The sequence below is a fragment of the Salarias fasciatus genome, chromosome 4, assembly GCF_902148845.1.
Source record: "Salarias fasciatus chromosome 4, fSalaFa1.1, whole genome shotgun sequence".
Taxonomy (NCBI): Eukaryota; Metazoa; Chordata; class Actinopteri; order Blenniiformes; family Blenniidae; genus Salarias; species Salarias fasciatus.
Genome location: NC_043748.1, coordinates 7,114,937 through 7,131,114, shown reverse-complemented (window position 1 = coordinate 7,131,114; position 16,178 = coordinate 7,114,937). Strand labels below are relative to the sequence as shown.

The 16,178-nt window shown below is 46.8% G+C and overlaps 4 protein-coding genes across 6 annotated transcripts; 2 read left to right on the top strand and 2 right to left on the bottom strand.

Moving 5' to 3' along the window:
- The first annotated feature begins 4,258 nt into the window (after nucleotides 1-4,258).
- On the top strand, nucleotides 4,259-6,536 carry LOC115387178 (protein HID1-like). Of its 2 annotated transcripts, XM_030089784.1 has the most exons (6): nucleotides 4,259-4,464; nucleotides 5,011-5,117; nucleotides 5,239-5,355; nucleotides 5,469-5,676; nucleotides 5,767-5,823; nucleotides 5,905-6,536. In XM_030089784.1, the coding sequence occupies exons 2-6, from the start codon at nucleotides 5,026-5,028 to the stop codon at nucleotides 6,154-6,156; spliced, it is 726 nt and encodes a 241-aa protein (XP_029945644.1). In that variant the 5' UTR covers nucleotides 4,259-4,464; nucleotides 5,011-5,025; the 3' UTR covers nucleotides 6,157-6,536. The 2 variants fall into 2 exon arrangements, with proteins under 2 accessions (XP_029945644.1, XP_029945643.1); XM_030089783.1 differs by lacking the exon at nucleotides 4,259-4,464 and having other exon boundaries at nucleotides 4,817-5,117.
- A 513-nt stretch (nucleotides 6,537-7,049) lies between these two features.
- LOC115387415 (proton channel OTOP2-like) lies at nucleotides 7,050-9,547 on the bottom strand. 2 transcript variants are annotated; one of them, XM_030090124.1, is made up of 6 exons: nucleotides 9,417-9,547; nucleotides 8,798-9,186; nucleotides 8,434-8,710; nucleotides 8,233-8,357; nucleotides 7,384-8,168; nucleotides 7,050-7,291 (listed from the first exon to the last, which is right to left on the bottom strand). In XM_030090124.1, the coding sequence occupies exons 4-6, from the start codon at nucleotides 8,312-8,314 to the stop codon at nucleotides 7,121-7,123; spliced, it is 1,038 nt and encodes a 345-aa protein (XP_029945984.1). In that variant the 5' UTR covers nucleotides 8,315-8,357; nucleotides 8,434-8,710; nucleotides 8,798-9,186; nucleotides 9,417-9,547; the 3' UTR covers nucleotides 7,050-7,120. The 2 variants fall into 2 exon arrangements, with proteins under 2 accessions (XP_029945984.1, XP_029945983.1); XM_030090123.1 differs by having other exon boundaries at nucleotides 8,233-8,710.
- Nucleotides 9,548-10,814: 1,267 nt separating this feature from the next.
- On the top strand, nucleotides 10,815-12,526 carry amn (amnion associated transmembrane protein). Its single transcript, XM_030089839.1, has one exon. The coding sequence runs from the start codon at nucleotides 11,042-11,044 to the stop codon at nucleotides 12,455-12,457; it is 1,416 nt and encodes a 471-aa protein (XP_029945699.1). The 5' UTR covers nucleotides 10,815-11,041; the 3' UTR covers nucleotides 12,458-12,526.
- LOC115387221 (tripartite motif-containing protein 16-like protein) lies at nucleotides 12,467-15,556 on the bottom strand. The gene is made up of 6 exons (XM_030089838.1): nucleotides 14,969-15,556; nucleotides 14,770-14,865; nucleotides 14,422-14,655; nucleotides 13,977-14,148; nucleotides 13,441-13,515; nucleotides 12,467-13,354 (listed from the first exon to the last, which is right to left on the bottom strand). Exons 1-6 carry the CDS (start codon nucleotides 15,362-15,364, stop codon nucleotides 12,819-12,821), a joined length of 1,509 nt encoding a protein of 502 aa, XP_029945698.1. The 5' UTR covers nucleotides 15,365-15,556; the 3' UTR covers nucleotides 12,467-12,818.
- Nucleotides 15,557-16,178: the final 622 nt, after the last annotated feature.

The window sequence follows — 16,178 nt, the reverse complement described above, 5'->3', positions numbered from 1 at the left end:
CTTTTATGAGTGAACATTTGATGAACACAAGTCAGATAAATAGTCTTCTGGCCTGCTCGGTCACTGAGGGGTCGGGGCTCTACTTTCGCTTCCACAGCACATTGAGGAATTATGTGCTTCACCATAGAAGTGATCTTAAATCGATCAGTTTTCAACTTCTATTCTAGTTTATTATAAACATCAGACACGGGGGACACACAGACATAAACAGAACAAAATTAACTCATAAACTGTTCAGGCTGATTGAGATTTTTATTGAAAGAATTGATATACTGATATGTGGAGCACCAACCCTCAGGCTAGTGCGACAGCTAATCTCTGGCTGCCGGCCACTGAGAGTGGAGCGAAACCCACTGAGCGAAGAGCACTCGTCAAGCTGCCTAAATATAGCGGAGAAAGGGATCTCGTCCGGTACCTAGCTCAGACGGAGCTAGCAGCGTAGCAAAACGGCTGGAACCCTGAGGAGAATGCAGCGAGCCTTGCGCTTGAAGGAGAAGCAGCCCGAGTGCTGCTGGACCTCAACCCGGCGGAGCGGCAGGATCTACAGACCCTAACCACTGCATTAGAGAGAAGATTCAGCGAGAGCCAGTCCACCAACAAGAACCAAGCACAGCTGATTAGTCACTACTGCCAAGACAGGGAGAGACTGGGAATCTTCACCGCTGATGTGCAGCTACACGCCTGGCAAGGCTACCCCCACTTCGATGCAGGTATCAGAGCTGGCCCATTCTGCCTTTCTGAGAGGTCTCACACCAGAGAGACTACGACAGCATGTCTGCCTCGCTTCATCGGAAACACTAAACAAGGCACTGCAAGAAGCCGATCAGGCAGAACGAGCGCTCACGTCCCAGGCCGGCTAGCCTCCCAGAGACTCGTGCCCCAGGGCTGCACATCAGAATGGATGAGTGCGGGCATGAAGAAGAAGAAGAGCAGGGGACTTGGCCGCCCGTTTCGCTGTGTCTCCGCCGTTCTGCCGACAGATGCCACAGGTGCCAGTGTAACCATGCCAACTGCTGGTGCTGGCAGGTTCAGTTCTGTCCTTTATGACTCTGCGTTGTGTTTTTGTTTACTTCAATAACGAGGAAGGAGACGATGGTAGAAATTTCGCCCCGCAACAGCCGTTTATTGCTTCCTGCACAAGCAATGAATGAAAATACCGGTCAGTCGTCACATTGGCTTGTAATCGGGCCACAAACACAAACCCTGCAGGAGATCATAAAGATGTAATGTTGTACTATTAGTTACCATAGCCTCTATCATTAAATATCCAAAACACAGAGTGCAGGGGGACCCAACTTACCTCAAACGCCTCCAACCTCAAACTGATGGGCACCAGCGCGCTGATTCGTGATCATGTCAGTAGGAGGAGGAGACGTTCAAGGACTAACATGTGACTCGGACAAACCAAAAGAGTGACGGCAAGTGGAATAATGAATTACTCCGTTACACCAGGAGCCCAGCCAAATTGCATGGGACTACCCAGCGCCGACCCCGAGAGACCAAACTCCGGGGAATGAGAAGGGGAGCGGTGCTATGAGGGAGCCGCCACTCCAGACAATCATCCCCCACCAAGGACAATGCATGCTGGTGGGATGATGTGGTCATTCTAAGCGGCTGTATCTGTCCTGCCAGATCGACAACCATTATTGCCGGGCACTGGAAGACACTGGGTCTACCATCTCGCTAGTGCGCCCCGGTCTCCTTCCCGGCTTGACGGGCTGTCCCTCCACAGCCTGGGCTGCCACCGACATCAAGCTGATGACGGTCTCCGGTGAAAAGGTTGGCATGGGTGGGAAGAAGCCGCTAATAGTCCATGTGGGCGACCGAGAGGTAAGACACGAGTTCTCGCTTGCTGATATCCAGGCCCCGTGCATCATTGGCTTGGACCTGTTGAACCACTGGAGGGTGCGGATCGACATCACAAGGGGAAGCATGGGTTCCCGGACCTTTAAGCTTCAGCTGAGCCCAGAAAGCCATGTCTTGAGAGAACGAGAGGTTCACTCCTCCGCCGTTGAGCAAGCACAATCCTCGGCTTCAGTCGCTGGGCGAGAGGATAACTCCGCCGTCACTAAAGAGCAGAAACAGTCCTCAACTACGTCTGCAGAATAAGAACAGTACTCAGTTGAGACCACGCACCAGGCAGGGCTGCAGGGCGGCAGCACAGCAACGCTGACGCACTGTCCAGGCGTCCCTGCACAGTGGCCGAGTGCAGCTACTGTCGGCGGTGGCAGGAGGAGCAAGGTCTCAAGGTCCAGAACACAGCGGTGGTGAGGGCCATCCATGACCTCTCATTGTCCTCTGATGAGTTACAGGAACACCAGACTGCTGATGAGACGTTGGCCCTGCTCCGGAGTTGGCTGGAGGTGGGGCAGCAGCCGGAGTGGTCCGAGGTGTCCGCTTGTGGATCTGAGATGCAGGCCTATTACACCCAGTGGGTCAAGCTTGAGTCCCATGGGGGACTGCTGTACCGGAGGTGCCAGGCGCCTGGACGGGGTAGCGAGATCCTACAGTTACTGGTTCTCGGGGTGCTCCGTTTCCAAGTCTTGCACACGGTCCATGGTTCGGTGGGGGCCGGCCAATACGGGACTGCCAGGACCCTGTACAGGCTCCGGGTGAGCCTCTACTGGCCGGACTGTCGGAGGGTCCGGGTGTTCTTCTCAGTGAGAAATAACAGGACTGGGACTGCTGATGCCCGACCCCCGGCCACGAGCAGTGAAAGAGGATCCGAGCCGTTCTACGTGCTGCTGGAGGCAGCCTGGACATTTGGATCCATTTGCTTTGGACTAAAGGAGTTTCAGGGACGTTTAAACCCTTTAGGTGGGGGCTATGTAGTGACCCGGGGGTCTGCCGCAAGGCATGCTGGGAGGGGCTTGTTTGAGCCGTTGAGGCCTTTTTTAGGGGTTATTTGTGGTCAGACCGTGAGAGGGAGGGGTTGCTGGGTGAGTGACCTGGGGCCTGCATGCCACCACATGTGTATATGTTCCTGGTGCGCTTTTGAAATAAAAGACCTTGATGACAAGAGAAGCCTCCTACCTACCATTTCTCCTACCTGGAGTCGCCACTTGATTCTACAATATGCAAGAATATGTGAGAGAGCAGGAGGATGTATTTAATTAAATGCAAAGCAATGCCCACCACGTCTTTTAATTAAATCTGGCAGGAATAACGTGCTCTATTTGTCTCAAGGGAACTGAAATGTAAACATCTTCTCTCTAGCCAGTAGAAGCCACAGACGATGTCTTCTGGGATCAGTTCTGGGCAGACACCACCACCACCACGGTGCAGGATGTTGTTGCACAGGTGCTTGCTCTTTGTCTCTTATTAGCAGGTAACGCTGTCTGTTGCCGTGCAGCGGTAGAAGGTGGAGGTGTTGAAGGGTTGAAGAAACGTTCCTCCCGTGGTTCTACCGCGGTGTCCTTTTCATGGGCTGGAGGAGAGGATCCTGGGCCCAGGTGGCAGTCAGACGCTGGGGCTGACTGGTGCTTGGCTTGGTCGGTCAGTCTGCCATGTGCTTGTGGCTGGAGGCCGGAGATCCTGCTGCAGGCTGAGAGAGCTGGTCCCTTTGCCTGTGGAAGTCTTAAAGAACAGTTTGTGAGAGTAGAGGCGATGCTCCTCTGGCCTGTTCTTGTGGTCCTTGGTGGGGCCTGGATCCTGGATGCCGGTATCCCCTTTCTGGTTAGGCCCTGGATCTGAGGGCGTACCCTTCCTTTCTTAGCCGTTAGCAGTGCTGGCTAGCCAGCGGTGGGAACTGGACAGTCCCTTCCTCCTCTGAGGTCAGGCAAGAACTCTCCTGGAGAACCTTCCTCTTCGAAGGTCCATCTCATGCAGTGGGGTTTGGAGGAACCACAGGGCTGGGCAGTTTCTGTGAAACCTGACCAATAGCAGTTCATCACCTCCTCTTATAGGTGGGCTTTGAAGCTCGGTTCAATTTCAAATGCTTTCCCCCCCCCCCCCAGTAAGGGCGGGTGGAAGGGCTGGCCTCCCCCCTGCTGTATGCGTGCGTACACACAGCAGTCATGGCAAATAAACACCTTCCTGGTGATACCCACGATCCCCAAAACAACAATGTCATTTATATAATAATCTGACCTTGGCTGATACACAAAATAATTTGCTTCGGCTGTTTCCTGAGTGCTGTTGTCTTTCTGTTGATCATTTAAGTTTCCTCATTCTCCCCATGAGGAGGTGTATCGTACTTTCCTTTTTCACAAGCAGAGCAGGAAACATCACTTCATACGATACTTATGACAAAGCATTTTTCTTATGTTTCACATTTTTTTCTACTATAATCTTAGTGAAAGGAGAGCTCCGTGTGCCTGGATGTCTCACTCCTGTCGGTTCTTTTCAGGGAGACGAAATGGATGACGATGACGGAGCTCGACCGCTGGCTGAGTCGCTGCTTCTCGCCATTGCTGACTTGCTCTTCTGCCCTGATTTCACTGTACACATCACAGAAGAGGCCCTGTAAGTACCCTCTAATGCCCGTAATTTGCTATTGTATCACTAAATTCATTACATCATTAAATTGAGCTCACCCCAACCTTTGTCAAGGTTTATTTCTGGGCTGAATCTCCTTCTACCTGCATCATAGTTGCTGAACTAACCAGTCATTCGAGTTTACCTGAATAAACAACTTGTCCGTCATACCAAGAGGAAGCCATCATCCCTCATGACTTTAGCATGGAAGGAATGTTGCACATCAGACTGCAGTGTTCTCACCGTGAATGCTGTTTATTGTTTGTTAGTTATTTCACCCCCTTTATTTCGCAAACTGTGAAAAAAATGCTGTTTCCTGGCAGGCTGGGTCATAACCTTGCTAAAGGTTAGCTTTAGCAAAGGATGGTAGCATTATTATCGCAAATGAGAAGTCAAAATATCTTCTAGAATCAACATCAATGACAGATCCAGTCATCAAGGCACCAGACAAAGAATTAACCATGCTGAATTTTTGATGAACAAATGTGGTGAATGTCTAAGTTTCCATTTGAATTAAAAATACTGACTGTGCAGGATTCAGTGAAGAGCATGCAGTCTATAGACAGCTGTGAGTACATCTGGGAGTCAGGAGTAGGATTTGAACAATCTCCACCTCTAAACTACATCCATGATCTGAATCGGTAAGTGAGCCACTTCAGTGTAACAGTGAAAAACAAACCTCTATCCTAAAATGTCTTTCTAACTTTTTGTGTGTTAACCACTTTGATTCTTCTCCCTCCTACATGTTTTGGTCCTTTGCAGGTCGGAGTTGCTGAGATTATTGCTGACCTGCTTCTCTGAGGCCATGTACCTGCCTCCCTCTTCAGACAACAGCGTCCTCAATCCTTGGGTGACGTTCTTCTGCTCTGCAGAAAACAGGTGAGGAGATGAGATCTGAACATGTTTTTAAAACCCAGACACACTCATAAGTATTCCTATTTACCGATTAAAGTGATCTTCCTTTAGTCTGATCTTCATGTCTTGGTTCTCAGACACGCTCTGCCTCTGTTCACGTCCCTGCTGAACGTGGTGTGCGCCTATGATCCGGTGGGCTACGGCATCCCCTACAACCACCTCCTCTTCTCCGACTACCGGGAGCAGCTGGTGGAGCAGGCCGTGCAGATCCTCATTGTGACGCTGGAGCACGATGGAGGAGTCCCCCACCGCCCTCCCTCCCCCTCCAGCATGGAGGAACAAGAGGTACGAGGAGGCCGTGACAAAGAAAAAATCAATGTGAAGAGCGTGCATTCTGAGTTTAAGGTCACTGGAATAACTTTGTTCTTTGTGCAGTCTGCCGGCCCTGAAAACTTATTTGTGAATTATTTGTCAAGGATTCACAGAGAGGAGGTACGTCAGTCATCGCTTCTTGAAGTTTTTCTGTAAGGATTCCTGTTCAAAGCGGTTTTTTTCCTGCTCTCCCTCTGCCAGGACTTTGATTTTGTCCTGAAGGGTCTCGCTCGCCTGCTGACCAATCCATTAACGCAAACATACCTGCCTAACTCCACCAAAAAGATCCAGTTCCACCAGATGCTGCTGGTGCTTTTCTGGAAACTCTGCGATTTCAACAAGGCTGGAAAGGAAAGCTTCCTGAATTTGGAAATTGAGTCACTAATTGACCTTGTCATTGAGGTCGAGGTTCCTCTCATATTCAGATGTTTGAATTCTCATTATCATCTTTAAACAATTGTTTGTACGTTTCTCCAGACCACAGAATGTCTGTCAAAGCTCTCGACGACCCCAAAGGCCGATGCTCAAGTTCTTGACAGCATTAAAGCTAAAGGGGCAAATTTCAACTTTTCCGTCTGGCTTTTAAATCAAGGATATGGTGCTTTTTAGTGAGGATTTGCAACATATTCTGGATGGCACAGTATTCATGTTTCACTTTGTTTGTTGTACTTTATATGCTTTAAAGTGAAACTTGCACCTTATTGCGTTGTTATGTAGTTTGTGATGTTTGGAGAACATAATACAGATTGTATGGTTTTATGTATTCTGCTCAAGATGTTTTAAACTGTAATTTCATTAACCTGTCCTCAAAATATATATTGATATGCATCTATCAAACCTGTGTTTGTCAGATTACTGAAGGATTGTAATTGGAAACCCACAGTGAGAATATTTTCAGGCTTAAGTCTTCCAATGCATGCTCTGGAGGTTAATCAATGACTCTTAAAAGGGCCTGTTGAGGTAAATGATTGTTGGCTCTATGATGGACTACTGTCAGTTCCAGAGCCATGCAACCCTAAATTGGATAAAACTGCATAAAAGATGGAAGGATATACATTTTTTTCCATTACCCCCACCATGTCACTTATGTCATACTTGTATAACCACTAGAGGGCGTCAATACATAATTTTAAGCACTTGTGCCTCAGGCATCTATTTTAGATGAAGTGCAGATTTTTAACAATTTTTCCAGTATGAGCTGTTTACAAAAGTTCCCAGTAAAGTAGGCCTACTTATCAAACAAGATTGAAATTTCATTATGTAACTTATAACCCTTCAATGAATCCAAGCCCATATGCTAAAAATCATGATTAAACAGACAGCATTTTTTTAAAACAAATATTTATTTAAAAAGTTTAAAAAATTTGAAATGAAAAAATTCTCCAAAAGTGAAAGTAAGACCCATTACTTGGTCCAGCTAAGACATCAAGTACACCTCAAAGAGACTGGCGATGCAGTGCATTCGATAAAAGATTCCAAAAGGAAGTCCGATGTTCACAATGGAGGTCCACATTGTGTGTTTGTAGAAGTGCGTCTCCACGTGGTGGTCAAACTGAGGACGAGCCCCGAAGGCCGGCATGATCCACAGCTGCAAAGGCAAAGAACATAGATAAATTGTACATATTTTCTTGAATCATCCCTGATCTCTTACTGAAGAAACTGAGTATTACTACAACTTACAATAACATTAGAAAACAGCAGAAAAGCACAGACTTCCTTCAGAACTTTTCTCTTCCAGTTTAGCTTATTGGAACATGAATTCAGGCCAACTGCAGTGTTGACTTCAGGGTGTTCTTGGAAGGCCTGGCCGTTCGTCCGCAATGCTGCTTCCTGTATCGCGTGGAAAGGCTCCCGATGGAGGCCTTCAATGATGAAGTAGTTCTGCAGCCCCAGCTGCAGCACCACTACGACAGCCAACGTGAGGTTGAGCGCGTTCATGTAGCCCTTGGCTCCCGTTGCCACCACAGCAACGATAGTGAAGTAGCTGATGATGAGCTGCCCCATCGAGGCTCCGACCAGCAGCCCCACATCCAGACTGTGACTGGGGTTCTTCTCCGATATGTGCTGCCTGTGGTCCAGCCTATAAACAACGCAGCCAATCACGGTGCAGACAGACATCAGGCTCACGATCACTATATTCATGACGAAATGCATCAGCAGAACCTTCTCTCTCTTCTGCTTGTCTTCTGTTACTATGTCCAACTCGTACAATATAAAGGTCGTCAGTCCAGCGATCACCAGGAGTGATCCAGAAACGGATCCAACAAGAGCGTCCTTCAGACGGAACTTAGCTTTGTGGTGGCCGTGACTCTCCACGATGCGGCCCACATTTTTCCACATGACATAGGTCATAGCAGAGGCAAAGAGGCTGTACTCTATGTTGAAGGGGTACAGGTAGAAGAAAGCCTCTTGGAAGGTGTCACAGAGCGTATGACTGCATTCACACTTCACGTCTCCATGGCTGGCTGAAACGGAAAGAAAACGGTGTTTAAGTTTTTCAAGGTAACACGTGAGCACACAAGAGCTTACCTCTGTGTGTCTTGTGCGAGACATTGACAGCCAGATGAGGAATCTCAGTGTGATGAACAGACTCTTCAGTCACTGCTGCCATCCACACCACCAGGTTGGTAGAAAGTGTGAGCGTCAGCCCGCACCTGAAGAGTGACGTCAAACGAGAGAGTGACTGAAGGCATCTGGGATGGACTTTAGATGATAAACACATGGGTTTACCTGGAAAAGATTGTGTGTTGCTGCACACAGTCTTTTGCATGGATCCACAGGAAGTATGTCTAAAACAGATGTTTCCCCAAATTTTGCCCATGTAGCAAAAAAATTATCACATTCTTCAAATTCGATTAAATTGCAGCTACCTGAACAAAAAGAAATACCGCCTGTATGACAGGCAGGGCCACTTTCACAGCTGAATCGCAGTGAAGATATCCCACAAAATTGCCAATCTTAAAGATATCCATGAGGAGACTGAGCAGGCCGAACACCAGAAGTCCAACTGCAACGAGAACACCGACGTTATTAGACAAGAGAAAACACACTCGGTGAAAGCCGAGAACCAAAAGACATGCACTGAGGTTCTCACCTCGGAGCCACACAGGTCCAGCATGGCTGTCTTTGAATGAAACCACATCCCTCCGTGAGGTAAAAGCTATATACTCAAACATCCATAACATTGTGAGGAGGAGGAGGATTATGACAAATATTTGCCAGTGCACGGCAGTGATGGCCACACTGTTGAAGGCACTGCCGCTAACCAAAGCACAGCCCAAGATTAGGATGTTGATGCAAATTACGGAAGACAGAAACCATCCAGCACGATTGTCGTCTCTCTTCATTACCGCTTCCAGGCGGTGGCCTGCATTTCCAGCCGAATTTGCACTGGGTGGGCTGGACAAATGCTGGATATTGTCCATCTGTGCTGCTGTTTCAGAGTTGGATTGATGGACTTCTACAGGAACATTTGCTGTTTTTCTGGAGAACACAGGAGTTGTTGAGGTGATTAAACAGATGTATAAATCTAACAAGTCAGGATTTACAAATGCCCAAAAGAGGAAGAAAAAAAAAATTCCAGACTCCCTGAAGAAAGAGTCACTCTAATAATCTTAACACACAGCTTGAGGCCATGCTTATCAGCCCTGTGTAAGAACAGATACACTGCAACAGATAAACACAGACAAAAAAATGCATTGTAGTAAAGTTACCTGGAGAAAAATGTGAAGCAGGTCCTTAACACGTGCTTAGCTACAGTTTTCATGGAACACTTTCAGGGAGGACACTTTGTACTTCGGAAAGAACTGTGCATCAATACGCAGGGTACGAACTCGAAATAAAATCCACACGCCACGCCTGAAAGTTGGCTCTGCAGGAATTCCTGTTCACATCTGAGACGTGCAGAAAGGCGCAGCACGGCACGAGGTGTGGTAATTGAAGAAAAAAAAAAACAAACAGGTGCACAGTGAAAGCATAATTTCCCGCCGTTGCGTCACTGGTGGCCACGCCCACCTCAATTTCCATTTCACTCCGCGGCGCGCTTTACGATATTTGGCGCTAAAAACAACGTGTCACTGTGACGCGTAAATGGCACCGGCTACAGGAATGTGGAGAGTAATGAGTGCGTGTGGACTGAGCTGTTATGCAAATCACTTGAACCTGGAAGCAGGTGGAAAAAAAAACAGAGTCAACTTCTTGGTAAGGCGGGGTGGAAACTCAGAAAACACTTAGTGAGTATTATATTACACACTATGGAAATCACCTAGAGGGTGCTTCAGAGAGCAGAGGGCCGAGAAGACTATATGATTTCAGGGGATTATTTATATTTTTTGAAGAGTCTTTCCTAGATGCATAACAATTGTATTACATTATTTTATTTCTTTGTCAGATGAGGTCCCTATGGAAATTTGAATTTTTGTTGAAACACTCAAGCATAACCTCCCCCTCAGGTCATCTCATCACCTCCCCCTATTTTCAAATCTCACTTGAAAACTTATTACACTTATTTGTGAAATCTGGTATTCCAAGAATACAAAACTCTGGTCTTTTAAGGACACTGTGACACGTTGGTGTGAGTGACCAAAACCTCACTTTATCACAAAATTCATAAATAAAATTTTAAATTTATGGATGTCGTTCTTGTTGAGGTTTTTGTGTTGCGTACCAAAGGCCAACAATTTAATTATTTTATGAAAAAAAAAAAACCTTCCTGTACACTTGATAAAATATTTTAAAATCTATCAATAGTTTTTTTTTCTTCTAAACATTATGAAGTTAGATGAGTGACTCTAATTTGGCCCTCAGTGTGAATGTGCCTGGTTGTTTGTCCTGTGGTGGACTGGAGACCTGTCCAGGGTCGGGAGCTCGTAGCAAACTGGGATTGGCACTCTGTGACCCTGAAACGTATAAAGATGAATGGATGGAACAGAAACTAAGGAAAACATTGCAGTCATTTGAAAAAGTAGTACAATTTGGTATAAATTCTTAAAACTCCAAAGCAAATGCCACTGCACAGCAAAATTATTTAATCTGGTGCTGACTGTTATAAAACATATATTTTGCACGAAATGTGACAAAATGATAAAGGCACCAAAAATGGTCATGAACAGGTATTTATCATACTTTTCATTGTTTTGGATCGAGGCTGTTTAAACTTGTTGTCTTGCAGTTCTGCCGCTACAGAAAATGTCAATCTTTTACAGATCACCTGTTTGGGCAGGCTGATGTGGTTCAGACCTCATGAACTTTACGGTGTCATTGTGAGCATCATGTGTGAGTCACGAGGTTGGAAACAAAGGTCACATATCACTCTCTGTGCTTGTCAGAAGCATTCAAGATGCTGAAAACACCGGACCTGCTCCTGCTCCTCTGTGTTCTCGGGGCAGTGGACGGCCTGTACAAACAGTGGATTCCTGACACCAACTATGAGAACAAGACCAACTGGGACAAAGGGGATGTCCCCTGTGGAAGTGACACGGCTCACTTTCCAGCTCAGAGAAGAGTCGCCGTGTTTGTGGAGACCACCCATGCCGTGCAGGAGATGAGGCTGCCAGTCGATGGAGAGTTCATTCTGAATTCTGGGGCTGGATTTTATGTTGTGGGCGGACAGGATCCAGGCTGCGGAGCAGGTGTGACAACGAAGTTTAAGGACTCAGATTCTCTTCAGTGGTTCAACCCGGCTCTGTGGCAAGCAGCTTCAACCCCGAATGACCCGCAACAAGGAAAATTCCAATTCTCTGTGCATGAGGAGCGCGTCCCCTGCCAGTACGACGACGTCGTCTTCAAAGCCCACTCCTCTTTCAGGGTGGGCGTCAGCTGCCACCAGTCCGTAGTCCCTGTGAGGTCTTTGTCTGTGCTGGGGAAGACCTTTGAGACCAACTCTGAGTTCTCAGAGTATCTCAGCTCACACACCGGCCGGCTGCAGTTTCACGGCTCTTCTGTTGTCACAGTGGGAAACCCAAGCTGCGAGGATCCATCTGGCTGTGAGTGTGGGAATTCAGTACACCACCAGCAGATCTGTAGCTCAACAACATGTGACTCTGTGAGCTGTGAAAAGCCTCTTCTTCCCGTTGGACATTGCTGTGTAGTGTGTGGCGCCATTCTGACCATCCGGTATGCCGCAGGCTTCAACCTGCAGAATTACAGGGAGCGAATTTATGACCAGTTTCTTTCTCAGCCTCAATACAAATCTATTCAGGTGGGCGTGTCTAAAATCTCTAAGCCCCAGCGGTTATTGGGGATCATCCCTTTTGGTACATCACCTGAGATCCAGGTAGTTATTCTTGATGGAGCAGGGGGAACTCAAGCAGAGGCTCTGGCCCAAGAGCTGGTGAATGATGCCAATTCTCACGGCTCAGCCCTGGGAATAACCGAGGTTGAACTCCAGACATCTTCTGAGAACACCACTGACCCTACTGGAACGAGCACCGCCATGGTGGTCGGTGTCGTATTTGGAGTTTTAGTTTTGCTCACCCTCATTACCATCTTGGTGGTCCTTGGTCGAAGAAGGGTTATCAAAATGCCGCCGATGCCATCGCTGAACATTTTCAGGACGAACACGGACATAGGAGAGCTTGGTGGGGATCTTGACCGTGGGTTTGACAATCCCATCTTTGACAAACCCCACATGATGCCTGATATTCCCGGTCTGCACGGAACTGACCCTAACAGTGGGATTTCCATGACCCAGACAGGCGTCTACTTTGTGAACCCAGCTTTTGATGAAAGTGAACAAACAGATTTTAATGCCTGAAAGTTTAATTTGACTCATGAGGCAGGTTTTATTGATGAAGTACTTGGTGATTTTACAACAATCTGCATAGCTTTGTAAAAACTGACTAAGCTCATGAAATGCTGACTAACACTTTAAATGTGTAAAACACTTGTAAACCTGTTGAAGAAATGACTGAGTTGTATCTCAATAACAATTTATCAGCTGTAAAGATGCAATAAATTCCTAACTTGCACTTTGCTTCACAGGTTTCTTATGTGGTAGTAAACTTAACAGTGTTTTAATGCACCTTGTTCTGTAAGCTAAAAAAAAAAAACATTTTTTAATGTATTTTTTCTTTCACAAGCTCACTGTCAAATCAGGTCATCTGTCTTAAAATACATCATCTGGTATTAACCAGAGACACCACATTGTCTTTCTTGGACAGCCAGACTGCCACATATAAAGGCTCTGTAAAATCAGTACTGTATTTGTGGAGTAACCTCATACTATCAGTCACATTGTAGAAAGACACACAACCTCCATCAAAATCCAGATATAAACCGATCCTGGTGAGATCCGTGGCCTCCAAGACTGCCTCGACAGCGGCGTGCCAGGCAGAGAAACCTCGGCTGTTTCTTCCCACGCACCAGGAAAAGTCATTCCCGGTGATGCAGCCGGCGCTCTCCTCCCCCTTACGGTCGATGCTCTTGTAGGTGACGCCTATATGGGCGCCTTCTCCGCTCAGCTCGGCTTCAATGAAGTGTCTGCCCGAATAAAGGCTGTCCGAGGTCACGGCCTGGCGCCAGTGGGCGAAGCGATCGGGGTGGTCTGGGTAGCTGTGCTGCCAGGGGCTGGTGTTGGTCAGCTTGCTGTTGTCCTCCATTAAACGTAGGAAATGATGGGTGGTGTCGGGGTCAAAGGTCAAGCTCCGTTTATCTAAACAGCAGAAATACAGACGTTTCTTACATATTAGCCAAATGCACAAATAATTCAGGAATTAATGAGTTAAACAGAGTATTTACATTTTAAGAAGTCTTCTAGCGTCTCAGGGTCCGGCAGCGATACAGGCAGCGATTTCCTCATCTGAGATTTAGTGCCTGTTTGATCATTTTGCACAGGTGTTATTCATACACAAAATATATTATTGACGTGGTTTTTTTTTTAAATTGAATATAAAGAATCAGTCATGCTGGTGGATCTAATCACTAATATTGACTAATTTAACATACAAAACATGGACAGCTGAAGCTCATGAAGGAAGCAAATATTTGAAGCCGACTTTATATCAGCGCTAAAAATATGGAAAAGTTACTGAAGATATCACATCAGAGCAAGATGTAAAAAATCTAGATAGAAGCTGCTGAGACGTTTCACTCAAACTCAAAAATATGGCAGTAAAGGTTTAGCAAACATCAATTTAGGGATGCACCAAAATCACTGATAATGAATGCCTGTACAAAAGCTATGGTGTCTACAGAATAACTGTTATGTGGATAAACACACCAGCTCAATTTCCAAAGTAGGTATGCAAAGCAGGAGAATGAGATAAAATACAAACCTTCTTTGCAGATTGTGCTCAGTTTTTGCCTGTAAGAGGTGACAATCAGGTTACACAACTCCTCCGTGGCGTCGGTCACAGCTTGAACGTAGGAGGTCAGATGATCCATGCGAGCGATGTGCACGCCGGGCACGGAGACGTCCGTCACTGCTTTCCTCCACTCCGAGTGTTCCTGGAACAGGTCAGAAAAGGTTACTAGCTGGGATCAGGTAACGCTGCATCTCATTTTCTCCAAACCCGAGCGCTTCTCTGGGCAAAAAGAAAAAAAAAAAAACTGGAAAAGTTGAAATGTCTGCTCTGTGTTCAGTGTAAACACGAAACATCCAAAATAAACTCTTTCTCACAGAGAACATCCTGTGCTAATCCTATATAATCAACATAGATTTACACCCGCTAGACCGTGTAATTCCTCAACCTATGTACTCTTCTTTTTTTTTGGCTCTACCTGCAGGAAGTCAACATCAGACTTGATCCTGGACAGTTTGTTCATTTGAGACACGGTTTTCATCAGTTCCGCCCTCCTCTGTTCCAGATGTGCTTGCATGCCGGCTGCCTGTTTGAAGGCCTGTTTCTGCTCTGCGTCCAGCTCCTCCACCACCCCTCTCCTGGCCTCCTCCACAGTCGCCTGCAGCCTCAGGAACTGCCCTTCAACTGCAACACAAACCTCCTGCACTTTAGACTGGAGTGGTACAGAGGGAGGGAACAACAAAACAAAAATAATGATGGAATTAAAGCAGTGTTTTCAGACTATATTGCATTCAGTTAATCCACATAAATTTGCTCATAAAGTTACCTTAATCAGCTCATTGTTGTTTTGCAGCTTTTCCTGGTATTTCTCAGTGGCGGACACAGTTTCACTGATCTCTTTGTGTTTCTGCTGCAGTTCAATCTGCAAATAATCACCACAAAACAAAGAAAAACTTGACTGTAACATCCTCATGTTAAAAACAGTCTGAATGAATAAATCGGAACGTGTGCGGGGTTCCTCAGACCTCGATCTGTTTGCGGGCGTCCTCCAGCGATTCGGTCGCGTGTGTGTGGTGCTCCTCTCCCTCGCAGTCCGGACACACACAGCTGCAGTCCGTCAGGCAGTAGCGCCTGAGAGGAAGCTGATGAATGTCGCACGTCTGGCAGTCGATGTTGTGGAGGGGGTCGACCAGGCGGTGGTTCTGAAATTTGGCGTTCTCCAGGTGGGGCCTGAGATGGGCCTCGCAGTAGGAAACCAGACAGGTCAGGCAGGATTTCACCGCGTTGCTTGGGCCGTCCATGCAGGAGTCACATAACACATCTTGCGGCTGCTGCGCCGTGGGGTCCTTCACGTCCTCCTTTGCGTCCACGTCGAGTTGATTCTCCTCCAAACGGTCCTCATTCTCGCTGAGAGTCGCCATGCTTCCGAGTCCCTCTATGCCTCAGCTCGCTGAGTTTTACACCGAGATAAGGCCTGCTCGCTTGTTTTCCCCTGCCTTCTCTGAGATCCAAACACTCTTGAGAGTGCATGAGGGCAGTATTGAGAACCACGCCTAAACTATTTTGTTCCTAGCCTGCTGAAGCTTTCTCATTTTTCACCCCTCCCAGCCTTTACTCTTGTCTTTGTACTGTATCCAGCCTCTCGGCGCTTAAGACTCAGCAGATTACACAGACGAAGGGAGGAAATGTGTGTATTATGAGATTGCCAGTGGGGGTGAAGAATGTCCTCCCTAACCGCTTATTACCGACATGTGGAAAAACTTGGGTTTTATTGTGTATTTAGAAAACATCACTGCGGCAGGAAAACCACTGCTATTGAACAATGTGCTGTTTTCAAACTTATCTTGCATAGTTTGTAGGGGAACAATTTCCTTTTCCTCCTGATAACGGCGCAATGTCAAGGAGCCTCCAGACAACCCTGACACTGGCTGATTTCCTGTCACATGTGACAGAAGCATGTAGGGACTACGTGAAGATTATCCCACTGGCTCTGGATGCCAAAACACGCTTTTTTCCCAGAGTTCACATGCACTCTCAGAATAGTGCGTGCGCGTCTCGGCGTAAACTACTGTAGTGTAAACAGGTAGTGACTCAGACAGGATGATTGCTGACCTGTAAAAAATTTTGCCGAAAACATGCATATATACAAACAGCGACGGTGAGTGGCAGAGTTACATAATAATGTCTTAATGATACTAAAAATAACAGTCTGTGTCTGAGACTGCAATAAACAAT

Coding starts and splice junctions, on each gene's coding strand:
- LOC115387178 (XM_030089783.1), top strand. CDS start 4,969: ATGTCTAAGTTTCCATTTGAATTAAAAATACTGACTGTGCAGGATTCA. Junction 5,677..5,766: donor CCAGCATGGAGGAACAAGAG/GTACGAGGAGGC, acceptor TTCTTTGTGCAG/TCTGCCGGCCCTGAAAACTT. Junction 5,824..5,904: donor CAAGGATTCACAGAGAGGAG/GTACGTCAGTCA, acceptor TCCCTCTGCCAG/GACTTTGATTTTGTCCTGAA.
- LOC115387415 (XM_030090123.1), bottom strand. CDS start 8,524: ATGGGCAAAATTTGGGGAAACATCTGTTTTAGACATACTTCCTGTGGA. Junction 8,169..8,232: donor CTCGCACAAGACACACAGAG/GTAAGCTCTTGT, acceptor TTTCCGTTTCAG/CCAGCCATGGAGACGTGAAG. Junction 7,292..7,383: donor TGCTGTTTTCTAATGTTATT/GTAAGTTGTAGT, acceptor TTGCCTTTGCAG/CTGTGGATCATGCCGGCCTT.
- amn (XM_030089839.1), top strand. CDS start 11,042: ATGCTGAAAACACCGGACCTGCTCCTGCTCCTCTGTGTTCTCGGGGCA.
- LOC115387221 (XM_030089838.1), bottom strand. CDS start 15,364: ATGGCGACTCTCAGCGAGAATGAGGACCGTTTGGAGGAGAATCAACTC. Junction 14,866..14,968: donor ACGCCCGCAAACAGATCGAG/GTCTGAGGAACC, acceptor GATTATTTGCAG/ATTGAACTGCAGCAGAAACA. Junction 14,149..14,421: donor CTGATGTTGACTTCCTGCAG/GTAGAGCCAAAA, acceptor GACCTGTTCCAG/GAACACTCGGAGTGGAGGAA.